This window comes from Rhinolophus hipposideros (genome assembly GCF_964194185.1).
Source record: "Rhinolophus hipposideros genome assembly, chromosome: 21".
Taxonomy (NCBI): domain Eukaryota; kingdom Metazoa; phylum Chordata; class Mammalia; order Chiroptera; family Rhinolophidae; genus Rhinolophus; species Rhinolophus hipposideros.
The window spans coordinates 17,514,087-17,526,661 of NC_138067.1; the positions used below are offsets into that span (position 1 = coordinate 17,514,087).

Genomic DNA, 12,575 nt, shown 5'->3' on the forward strand with positions numbered 1-12,575 from the left:
TTTGGTCTTGCCACCTTGGCATCCTTCGTCTCTGGCCCCAGGACGCACACCACGGTGCAGTACAAGCCCTTAAGTGGAGAAGTGTCTGGGCTTTGCAGTTTGGCCAGACACATGTTCTCAGCAGTGTTCACACCCCTCCCACCCTGCCAACACATGTGGCCGCTCTCCTCGGGGGTGGGGTCAGGTGCTGTGTGCGGGAGATAGGCCACTACAGTCCAACTGACAACCTTAGACACCGAGGGACTCTGTGGCTAGGATACAGTGTCCCCCGTGCCATTCATTGGCCAAGTAGTCAGCACCATCAGGGTACTCACAGGTGAAAATAACCTTATAGGCAAAAAGACATTTAGGAGCATAGACATTTCAAAAGAAAACGTCTATCAGGAAAATTATTAGAACACATTGATCAAACATTCAAAATTAGCCTAAAAAACATATTACAAAAGATAAGGGAGAATATTAGCAATATGAAACAAGAAAATAGAAAAAAAATCAGCAGAAACATAAGGTGTGAAAAATATGATTGTTTCAGTGATCTATTGCTACATAACAAATTACCTCAAAGCATAGTGGCTTAAAACGACAATCAACAAAAACATTTATTTGCTCACAAATCTGCAAGTTAAATAAAGCTTGTCTCTATTCCATATAGCATCAGTTGGGGCTGGAGCCCTTACTTCCAAGATGACTCACTCACATGACTAGCAAGTTGTCACTGGCTATAAGCAAAGAGCTCAGTGGAGATGTGGACCAGAGCACTGGGTCCTCTGCATGTGGACCTGTCCGTGGGCTGTGTGGCTTCCTTGTGGTATAGTGGCTATAGTGCGTACGTAAACAGCCCCATAAGCAGGGAGTAGAAGCTCACAGTTTCTCTAGGCGTAGGCCTGGAAATGGGCACAGCAGCCCGTCTGCTGTACTTGACTGGTCAAGCAGTTACAAAGCCCAGATTCAAGAGGGAGTGGGAAGGCATAGAACCCATCTCTGGATAGGAGAATTATGAAAGAAATATGGGACCAGGTATTAAAATGATTGTAATAATGTTTGAAACAAAGAACGTAATAGGTGATCTAATAGCAGGAAGTTATAATTGAGAATGAATTAGTAAATTAGAAAGACCAAATTAAGGAATCCTTCCAAAAGAAGAAAGAAAAAAACAAAGAAAAGCAACAGAAAAGAGATATAGAGGATAAAAATAGAAATTCTAATATCTGCACAATAGGAGTCCCAGAAAAAAGAGTAAAATAAAAATGGAGAAAAAGTACAACATGAATGATGAACCTTGAAAACATTATGCTAAATGTAAGAGGCCAGACACAAAAGGTTACGTATTGTATGATACCATTTGTAAGAAATACCCAGAATACGTAAATCCACAGAGATAGAAAGTAGTGGTTAGGGGCAACGAAGGGATGGGGAGCAATTGCTTAATGGATATAGTTTCCTTTTAGGGTGATTAAAATGTTTTGGAACTAGATAAAGGTGGTGGTTGCACAACACTGTGAATGTACTAAATGCCATTGAATTATTAACTTTAAAACGGTTAATTTTATGGTATATAAATTTCATTTCAATAAAAAGAAATTGCTGTAATTATAGGGAGAAACTGATAAATACACCATAATAGTAGAAGATTTCAACACAACTGTCATGGTTACAAATAGGTCAAGAAAAAAACCAGAAGGCTATAACAAATTTTAACACAATGAATGAACTTGACCTAATGGACATATATGCAGTATATAGTTCTATAGCCAGCAATTGGAAAATTCCATATTTTTGTCAAGTACACCTGGAACACTTACAAAAATTGTTACTGGTTGTGAGGAATAATACCTCAACACAGCTTCTGCCTCCAGTCATAATGGCATAACGGCCCAAATTTATCTTTCTGTGTAAATTAAATAGAACTGTTGACCAACTGTACAAAACAATGATTTTCAGACATTAGACAATGTATGATACAGGACTGTGATCCCAGATGAAAGAGAAATGCATGATGTGAGCCTTATGATTGTACCAGCTTATTCCCTAGAGATATTTTCCAAGTCACAGTGTGGGAGTAGAGGAGGGGTGGGGAACCTCAACTCAGAACCTAATGGTGTTGCTGAGTTGAGGAGAAAAAGAAAAATCATCATTTAGGAAGGCCAAAGCTGCTAGATTTTGCAGGGCAGAATACCATAGAGGAGAAAGCTACACAAAGAGAGACACTTGGAGATGTGTAGAGGGTCCCTGGGACTAAGCCAGAGGATTGATGTATACACACACATAAGAGAAAGCTATACAAGACCAGAAAAAGACCCACTGGAAAGAAGTAGGCTGAATAATTCTTGGAGCTCATGTGGTTTGTGTTCCTGCCAACTACAGTGAAACACCTTTTAATATATGGCACATTAGCTAGACTCCTCAGAAGGGCATTGCCTTAGTAGTCAGGCTAAATTAGCTCGAGATGAAATAACAGTTATCCTGACAAAGCATTGAAATCACCCTGTAGAGGTGGGATAGACTCACCCTTCCCAAAATTTGGTTCATACATCAAGACTAACAAGGCTACATGTACACCAAGAGGATATAGAAATGTTTATTACTCACATAAAGTGGCTTTCTGGGGAGAACAGGATGACCTCCCAAGTCAGTCTGAAAATGGCTTCAGAGAGCTGGGAAAGGACCCTGACTTAGAGCTTATGGATATTCAAATAAATAGCCAATAAGCACAGGAAAAGATGCTCAACATTATTAGTCATTAGATAAATGCAAGTCAAAACCACAATGTAAGATTAGTGGGTGAGATACCATTTCACATCCTTTAGGTTAGCTATTATTAAAAAAAATAGAATATAAGTGCTGGGGAGGATGTGGAGAAATTGAAACTTTTGTACATTGCTGGGGTGGGGATGTAAAATGGTACAGCTGCTATTGAAAACAGTTTGGCGGTTTTGCAAGAAGCTAAACCTAGAATTACCATGTGATCCAGCAATTCTATCCTAGGCATAAACCCGAAGGAATTGAAAGCAGGGACTCAAACAGATACCTGTATGCCAATGTTCATTGCGTAGCCAACAGGTGGAAACCACCCAAGTCTCCATCAACAGGTGAATGGATAACCAATTGTGATCCATATGTACAAGGGAATATTATTCAGCCATAAAAAAGGAATGAAGTCTGATATACTAGGCTACAACATGAATGAATCTTGGAGACGTTACATTAAAAGCAATAAGCTAGATGCAGAAGGGCAAATGTATAATTTCCCTTATATAAGTTAGCTAGAATAGATAACTTCACAGAATTTGAAAACAGAATACCGGTTACAGGGGGCTGAGGCAAGGGGAAATGGGGAGTTACTGCTTAATGATTACAGTTTGTGATTGGTGTAATGAAAAACTTTGGAAATGGTAGAGATGTTTGCACATTTGTAAATGAAATTAATGCCACTGATTTGTACACTTAAAAATGGTTAAAATGACAATTTGTTATATAGTCTTACCACAGTTTTTAAAAAATGTAATATACAATAACCATTGAACTGTATGTATACTTTGAATGGGTGAATTGTATGGTATATGAATTATATCTCCATAAAGCTGTTTAAAAACAAACAAAACACCCATTATATAATTAACCAAATAATTCTAATATTTAGAGGATGGTAGAAGGAGAAGGGAATAGCGAGAAAGACTAAATTTTCAAATTTCTGAGTCAATAAGTAATATCCAAAATTTATGACTAAAGAGCTGGCAGTTATATATATTATTTAGAAATATAGAGGAAAACGCCAGTAAATAGTAACAGTTAAAAGTGTTTAAAGTGGTTGCTGGGAGAACAGAACTGGGGAATGGGGAGTGTGAGGATGGTGAGGGTAGGGGGTTATTCAAACTATTTGACAGCTCAATGTATTATCATAAAGTAAACATCTAAATAACCACCACCCAAGTCAAGGTATTGACATTGCCAGAACCCCAAAAGCTCCTTCATGCCTGATCCAACTGCCACCCTAAAACAACCTGAGTTTGATGATAATCACTTTCTTGTTTTCCTGTGTAAAGGCACGACCGGAGCATGCATTCCTAAACATTAAGTTTAGCCTTTTCTGTTATTTTTTAAAAAAACTTTTTATCAAAGAAAAATATTCATACAGAAAGTTTTACATACGATAAGTGTATATAGCTTGCTGAACGTTCCCAAAATGAATGCACCCAGATCAAGATACATTACTTTACCAGCAACCGGAAGCCCTTCCTCGTGCTCTCCTTTTATTCATTACCTCCCCCAAGGATAACCCTAAACTGATTTTAACAGCAGTGATTAGTTTTGCCTGTTTTTGTACTTTTATAAATGGAATAATATGGTGTGTATTTTTTTATGTCTGGTTTATTTTACTTGACATTATTTTGTGAGATTCCTGCAAGTTGTGTGTAACTGTAGTTTGTTCTTTTTCATTGCTATGTACTATTCCATGGAGTTAATACAGCACAGTTGATTTCTCTATTGTCAGGTTATTTTCAGTTTGGAATTATTAAAAATAATCCTTCTCTGAAAATAGTTGTTCATATCTCTTCTTGCAGGCATTTATTTCTGCTGGGTCTTTAGGGAAAAAATTTCTAAGTCCTTGGATATACCTGTCTTCAACTTTAGTAAATAATGTCAAACTGTTTTCCAAAGTCGTTTTTCTGTTTATACTGCCACCAGCCAGGTGTGAGAACGCCTGTTGCTCCACCTCCTTGGATAGTGTTCATCTGTTGAATTTTAGTTATCTTCATTATGAGTTTTATTTTGCATTTCCTTACTGATTAGTAACTTCTGGACTGGTTTCTCTTGATACTACTTTCTCTTGATATTACCAAACAAGGTACTGTTTATTCTATAAATGGTATCAGCTTCTTGAAAAACTGAATTTAAACCTATCAGAGAGATACTGGGAACACACCCACTGTCAAACTCCATGATGGGGTCAGCTCTGAACTCCATTCTTTTGTTTGTGGACTCAGGCTTTTTTTAAGAGAATATAGAGATTTTAGTAGAGAATATGTCTCTGCCTTCCTGAGATGAGATAAAGCTGGAGGCCAATGGGAAGCACTCACCTTTAGCTGCTAGAGCTAGACAAGATCCTTCACCACCCAAGAGCCTACTGGGCCCCAACCCCCACTCCCCATGTGAAAAAGGAAGGACACTCACACCTAGTTCCATGCCGAAAATGTTTATTCTTAGCATATGCTGTACCTAGAGGACCAGGACGGGGACTTTATGAGACTTTGGGGAACTGGCCAGGTCATCAGAGCCACTGGATAAGGATTGGGAAGGTGGCAATAGCCATGAGGCCTAGAACAAGGTACGGAGAGGCTTTTGAGGTCCTCTGGAGAACATCACTGGTTGGCCCCTTGGTCACCTCCAGGTATGTGGCCACGTGTTCACTCTGAGGCTGAGACACGAGGTGGGAGTGGCAGGACCTGCTCACTTGCCTATCTAGAAATTCATCCTCCACAGGGCTATGACCACGGTTTTCATCTCTCACCTGGGAGTGGGAGTGAGCAGTCAGTGGCTTCCCAAGCAACCCCTCACCTGCTCAAACCACTGAACCATCCTTTTGCCCAACCCAGCATAATACCTGTTCCACTTGTCTGAAGACCCGCAGCAGATTTCCACGAAGGACACCCTGAAGCTCTTCCTCATTCCAGCCACGCCTCAACAACTCTTCTATCAGTACCGGGTATGTAGATACATTGTCCAGCTCCTGAGGGAACCTGTGTAGCCACCAGCCAGCCAGCTGTGGGACCTCAGCACTGATCCTAATCTAAGGCCATTGTCCCATCAGCCCTAATCACAAATGGGAAATTGAAGGCCATGTTCTTCAGGCTACTGAATGCAACTTTGGAAACTCTTTGAAGATTGGGTTTCTCCAGCATCCACCCACTGAGCAGAGAGCAGACGATTAGCCCACAACACATCTGCTGGGCTGGGAGTAGCGCTTAGGCTGGGCATGTGAGCTCTCCCTGGGGGAGGGGAGCATTTAATGAGGGTGATAACTTAAGAGTGGCAGTGCGTCCAGTGGCTATAGAAGGGACAGGGAGAGCCAAGGAAACAGGCACTGGGAGTGCGGAGATACCAGGTGGGCTGGAAGACAAAACCCTGTGGATGAGGTTTGAAGGATGGGAGGATAGTGGGATGGGGAATTAAAACTCCCAGCTGTACCCCAGTCCAAGAAAAACCCCAGGGAAACACTTACCGGCCAGACCCATCATAATTTCCGCCAATCCCGATGAACTCAGATCCAATGACTGCCCTGATGTGGTCAAAATGATCTAGAGGGTGGAGGTAGGTGGTGGGCAGCACTGGGCTGAGTGAGACCCTGGCACTACCCTGGTCTGGGGAAACTCAGCCCTGGCCAATTCCCCTGCCCACAGCACTCCAGGCCGCGGAGCTGACTCCACAGAGCTCCTGGCCAGTTGTGAGTTCTGAAGTGGCTCCAGGCTGGATACTGGACACAGAATGGACCTCAGAGCCGCCCCGTTGGACCTTTTTCTGCCCAGGAACCACCCTGCCTCTGACTTCCTTGACAGCCTTGTCAGGCCTCTGCCTGTCCTGTCCAGAGATGTGGGAGGAAAAGTGAGACGCAACGGCAGAGGCAGTTTCCTCCTCAGACCCATCAGAATTGACTGTGGGCCCAGATGGGTGGCAGTAAAGAGCTGCGTCTACTCCCCTGGATTGTTGGGAGGTCTGCCCCTTGCCCAACAGGTGTGTTAGACTGTCCTGAGGGCACCGGCAGCCACTGGCCCAAGCTAGAACTGTGCAAGGAGTCAAAGTAGGGCTCACCTGCCACGGTGGACACATTCGCAAACAGGTTGCACTGCAGTACCCCCATGGACAGCGTCACCATCACAATGCCACCATTCTGCTTCTACAGGGATAAACAAGTGGGTACTCAGCTTGGTCCTTCTGGACTGATGGCCTGCCATCTGTGCCCTGGGGATGCACCCTGGTAGGACAGTGCTCAGTCCTGGCTCCAGGGGTTGGAAGATGCTTCACTTCTCTGGGTTTGCGGGTCCCTGGGTGGAACTGATTTGGCCTTGAGTTTCAGAGCTGGGGGAGGGTTAATCAGCCTTGGGTCCCAGGGTAAGTGAGGCCTGGACCGGCAGCTTTGTTCAGGGTCCAGAATCTCTGTATGAAGAATGCTTAGCCCTGGGTTTGAGGGCTCGGGTGGCAGCTCACCAGAAGTTGCAGGATGTCATCGGGAACATTCAGCACATTGTCACATACAGCCCTGGCAGCTGAGTGGGAGAAGATCACAGGAGCCCTTGACACCTTCAGGGCTTGCCGCATCAAGGCATCCGATGCATGGGACAAGTCCACCATCATGCCCAGGCGGTTCATTTCCTCCACCACCTTCTACAGAGACAGGTTTTTTGGGGGGTGGGGGTGAGGGTGGGGGAGGTTGTCAGGGACACATACGTGTGCACATATCTGTAGGGAACAGGTGAGTTAGGGTAGGGAACAGGAGTCCTCACCTCACCAAAGCCTGTCAACCCGCTGACGTTGGTGTACAAGTGGTGTTCATACTTGGTGGAACTCTCCGCCCTGCAGGACAGCCAGGGCAGTGCAGTCTAGTAGGCCATACCTTGGCCATCAAAGCCTGGAGGCTCTGTCATCCCTTTGTTTGTCCATCCATCCCACCTCCAGAACAGGGTAAGGACCTGGGCCAGCTGCTTTCTGGGAGTGTGAGGACCTGCTGACAGTCCAGCCTCCCTCTGTGGACCCCTCTGTCCTCAGCTCTCTGGAAGTTTTCCCACTATGCCATCTACCATTCTACCCTGATCAGGCACTATGCTCACCAGGGCGTGCTGCAGGTGAAGGTGAGTGTCAGGTAGCGTACTCCCAGGAGGTAGAAACTGCGCAACACAGAGAGGCTGCTGTCTAGTGAGTGACCACCTTCCACACCAATGAGGCAGGCCAACTTTTGTGTGCTGTTCAGACCTAGAAGAGGGTGGATAATCAAGTTATAAGGGCCCATGGCCAGAACCACCAGAGTGAGCTCCTGACTATCCCCCCATTCGCCAGCCCACCTTTGGCTGAGGTCACAAATTCCAGTTCAGAGTAGGAGGCACACATCCGATGAATGAGGTCAATCTGCTCCAGTGTGAGGCGCAAGGCATCCTGGTCCTGGCTCTGGCATGGGGTGTAGGCTGACCAAAACTAGGGGTAGACCCGGGCATCCAGAATGAGATAGGGTGGTCACCAAAGCCCTTGGCCTGCCACTCATCCTCAGCCCCGAAGGTACTCATTTGGGTCAATGGCCATGATGACTATTCAGCTTGTTGCCAGCAGCCAAACTGGACTCATGACACATCATCATTCCCTGCTGTTTGTCCATGTGCTATGTGAATGCCCCAAGGCCAATCCACCATGTCCTTTGTGGTTCCTGCACATCCCACACTCACCAGGGATTTTTGTGTCACTTTCTGTGTGTCCCCACAGAACCTAGGCACCCATGTGGTTGGCCTGTCTTGGCCTCCAACAGCCCCCCACCCCCGCCACTCCACAGCAGCCAAATGATGACAGATTCCATGTCCAATGATACCTAGTCACCCAAGGGACTGCCTACCCAGGTTTCTGTGGCCCCCACATTCCCCAGCAGCCATGCTATGGCACCCTGTATGTCCATGTGGTACCTGGGCACCCACAAAGCCATCCCTAAGCTTGTCCAGGCTGGTCTGGCCACGACTGAAGTTGCGCAGGTTAACAGCTTGCAGCCTGTTCAGGTACAGCTGTCTCAGGAGCATGGGCAGGTGGTTGTGGCTGAGGGAGTCAAGACAAGATTAAAGTGGGAACAGCCTCAAAGTTCAGACAGGACATGTACACGTGCCTGGGCCTGTCCTGTCCCACCCCACCTCCCCACCTCACACAGACAATAGGTAGATTTCCTGATAATCACCTTGGGGAGGGGGGGCTTCCACCAGGAACGGGGTAATGGAGGTAAGGGGGCCATGGTGATGGTGGAGAGAGTGTATCTAGGGGTTGTGTGACTAGTAGCCTCCTGACTAGCCCTTCGTGCTCTGGACGCTCTCCCCCGCCTAGGGGTGAGCTCGGGGCCCGCTGAGCCCCACACTGAACCTACGCACCCATCCACAAGTGGGAAGTTCCGCATCAGGGCCTGCACCCGCTCTGACAGACTTAGCGCGCTGGAGGTGCCTGGCGTGATCGGGGCACTAGAGATGCCCGACGTGGTCGGGGCACTGGTTGTTTCCAGTACCGTCGGGGCGCTGGGGTCGCCCGGCATGGTCTGAGCGCGGGTTACTGGCCACGGCAGCAGCGAGAGCAGAAGCAGCAGCCGAAACAGAGGCCGACGATGGCGGAGCACGCGGGGACCCTCAAGGCCTGCGGGCTGCATGCTGCGCAGAGCCAGCGGGCAGAGGCTGATCTTGAGAGCCTGAGAGGTGCGGACGAGGGGCAGAGGGAAAGAATGGGGTCCCGACCGTCGATTTTGGTGACTCAGCGGCGCGGCCTAGTCACGACGGCATTCAGGACGCTGAGACCGAGGCCCGGAGATCCGCAACGCAGCCGCACTGCGTGGCCGCCAGGGGGCTGTACGGCACTCCCTCCCCCCCAAGAGTGCGTGCACACCGATGGGCCAGGCCGGCCTCTTCCGCGAGCGCCCTCTAGCGACACATCGCGGGCTCCCTCCGCCCTTGCTCCTGGCCTTGCACCTACTGCTCTTCCCGCTACCTGGAAAGAACAGAGTAGGAGAGGAGGCCCGTGGGGCAACTGGGAGGGATCCAGGAATAGTCCTAATCCCACCGCTAGTTGCAGTTCCATGTCGACTTTTAGTTGCAGGGATGTGCCCCACCCTCCAATAGGTCATCTATTTCGTGAAATTCTAAGCCCCAACTCAGAAGAGTGAATTAGATCTGTCTGTTTTGACTGAGAGAAAAGAAGGTTTCCTATATACGTAATAAAAATGGAATTTAAGAACGATGTTTATGGGAAACCATTTTGTTTCAGCATCTAGTGTTGAAATTTGTGTCTGCACATACGTTAATATACGAAGTGTGATAAAAAAATATGGTGCATGTTTAAATAAAAAAATGTATTACAGTAAAAGACACATTGCCATTAATCCCCCTCAAAACACTTACCCTTTGCTTCAAACACATCCCATCTTTCTTGCCACTTTCTGAAGCAATTCTGGAAGTCCTTTTTCATGAGTGTCTTCTAGTTGCATTGTTGTGACTGCCTCGATGTCCTGAATTGATTCAAAACATTTACCTTTCACGGTCATTTTGACTTTGGGGAAGAGGAAGAAATCACACAGTGCCAGATCTGGTGAGTAAGATGGATGAGGACACACCATAATGTTTTTTTTTCATAATATTTTAATCTGACAGATATTGCCGTATCAGAAGCGGTGTGTGACATGGAGCATTCTCATGATAGAGAATGAAACCGTTTGCCCATTTCTCAGGCTGTTTTCTACACACATCATTTCTTAAATACTCGTAAAGACACTCACGAAAGAGGACTTCCAGAACTGCTTCAGAAAGTGGCACGAATGATGGGATAAGTGTGTTCAAAGCGAGTGGGGGTATTTTGAGGGGGATTGATGGCAATGTGTCTTTTACTGTAACAAATTTTTAAAAATTTAAACATTCACCGTATTTTTTGATCCTATCTTATATGCACAAAAAAGACTCTAGAGAAGTATAGGTACTAAACATTAGTTAATAGTAGCCTTCTTAGGAAGGGGGTTACCTACTCCCCAGTCAATTTATGTACTATCTTTTTCTGTAATATTGAGGGAATCTGTGGGCAGTGCTGGTGCAAGCTGGCCAGAGTGGTGGTAAGAGGTTAGTGGAGGCACCAGAGCACTGGTTGAGCCTTAAAAGGATGGAGCATAAATCAGGTTGGCCAGTAGCCCAGGCAAAGGTTTGGTTTGGGCAGGATGACTGTGCTGTGGGAGAGGAGCTAGAAGATCCTGGAAGGCATAGAGAAGGGGTACAAGGTCAATTTAGAGCCCTTGGTGCTAAGAGCATGGGGGACGTGGTGTGATACATGACTTCACCTGGAGCAGTGTGGGGACAGAGCCAGGAGTGCAGTTTCCAGGCTCTTGGCCTCACGTAAAAGGTGCTCGCTCGGGTAGTGAATGGCCGTCAACTGTGATTGGATGGCAATCAGCTGTGGCTAGTTGGCCATCAGCTGTAACCAGTGAGCCATTGGCCACTAATATAACTGCCGTGGCTACGCTAGCACAAAAATGGGGGCTAGCAAGAAGATGCTGGCTGAGCTAGCAAGAGTGGATTGCAGTTAGCGAGTGAGGTTGGATTCCAGACAGAAGTGGATGGCAGGTTGCGGATTGTGTGCCTCCTGCTTCCTGTGTCTGCGACCCAGCTGCCAGTGAGACTATAGCGGTATGACTCCCCTATCTATGGCTCCGTGGGTGTTCCTGTTTGGCCTCACCATGTCCTGCGTTCTTATGTGGGGAGCGGGACCAGAGACCCCGCATGACACCCAGCATGACACGTGAGCTCCCTAATAAGTGGGCCTTCCCTCTGGGTGCCAGGAGAGGGGTGTTGGCCTCTGGAGACTACTGCCCCCATCCATTGCTGCCCCGTCCTCATGCCTTGGTATTAAGGATCAAGTTTGACCCAGTTACCTCCAACAACTTTGGCTCTCACAGGAAGGGGCTGGGGGGAGAGGGGAGAGAGAGAGAGAGAGAGAGAGAGAGAGAGAGAGTATTTATTCTGGTCTCTCATATACCTTAGCTGATCTGCCATGGAGTTCTTCATTTAAGTAACATTAAACAACTCAGCAAATAAACTTTGCTGCTAGTTTATCAAAAGTGCAAAGCATTACACATACAGCTGTTTCCTATATTAGTCTTAGGTGAAAGGAGAGGGCATAATGTTTACAGAAACTTTAAAAATGCTATCAAATTAATACATAAAAGTTTTCAAATGGGGCACTGGTTGGCTCAGTGGTTAATAGCACAGTGCCCATAACACCAAGGTCACCGGTTCGAGTCTCACATGGGCCAGTGAGCTGCACCCTCCACAATTAGACTGAAAACAACGACTTAACTTGAAGCTGATGGGTCCTGGAAAAACACACTATGCCCCAATATTCCCCAGTTTAAAAAAAAAGTTTTCAAATGTCTGGTTTGGGTTGATTAACTAAATCAAAGTTACACTCCTCTTGACAACAGAAAAGTTGGGCAAAATAGAAAGGATCTTCTCAAAGGCATCAGGGACTTAATGACACACTGAAAAATTACTTGTCCAGGATCCAGGGAGAGTGGAAACCCAGAGACGGACCCCGCCTTTGGGATGTTTCTTCCACCAGGAGGGGCGTTGTGGGGCTAAGGAGAGAGATTAGTGTCGAGGGTCCACCAAGGTAAAGACAAAACCCTGATGGACACTGAGTTTTGAGTTGGAACACTAAAGAATACACCCTAGGAGAAAGAGTAAATCAGGCTTGCAGCAATCCTGGTTATTAAGCAATTGTCTCTCAACTCCAGATCCAGCCTTCTATTCTCTGCTCTGGGGCTCAAGGGAAACTGAAAAGCAGAAGGAGAAAAATGTTTTTCCTGTTCC

General features: G+C 46.4%; 1 protein-coding gene across 1 annotated transcript; it reads right to left on the reverse strand.

Annotated features, from left to right (window-relative positions):
• Nucleotides 1-5,269: 5,269 nt before the first annotated feature.
• DPEP3 (dipeptidase 3) lies at nt 5,270-9,379 on the reverse strand (the record flags this gene model as incomplete). Its single annotated transcript, XM_081031609.1, has 10 exons — nt 5,270-5,509; nt 5,603-5,738; nt 6,221-6,296; nt 6,808-6,892; nt 7,204-7,380; nt 7,500-7,569; nt 7,824-7,965; nt 8,055-8,184; nt 8,661-8,787; nt 9,111-9,379. 10 exons carry the CDS (start codon nt 9,377-9,379, stop codon nt 5,270-5,272), a joined length of 1,452 nt encoding a protein of 483 aa, XP_080887735.1.
• Between the last annotated feature and the right edge of the window lie 3,196 nt (nt 9,380-12,575).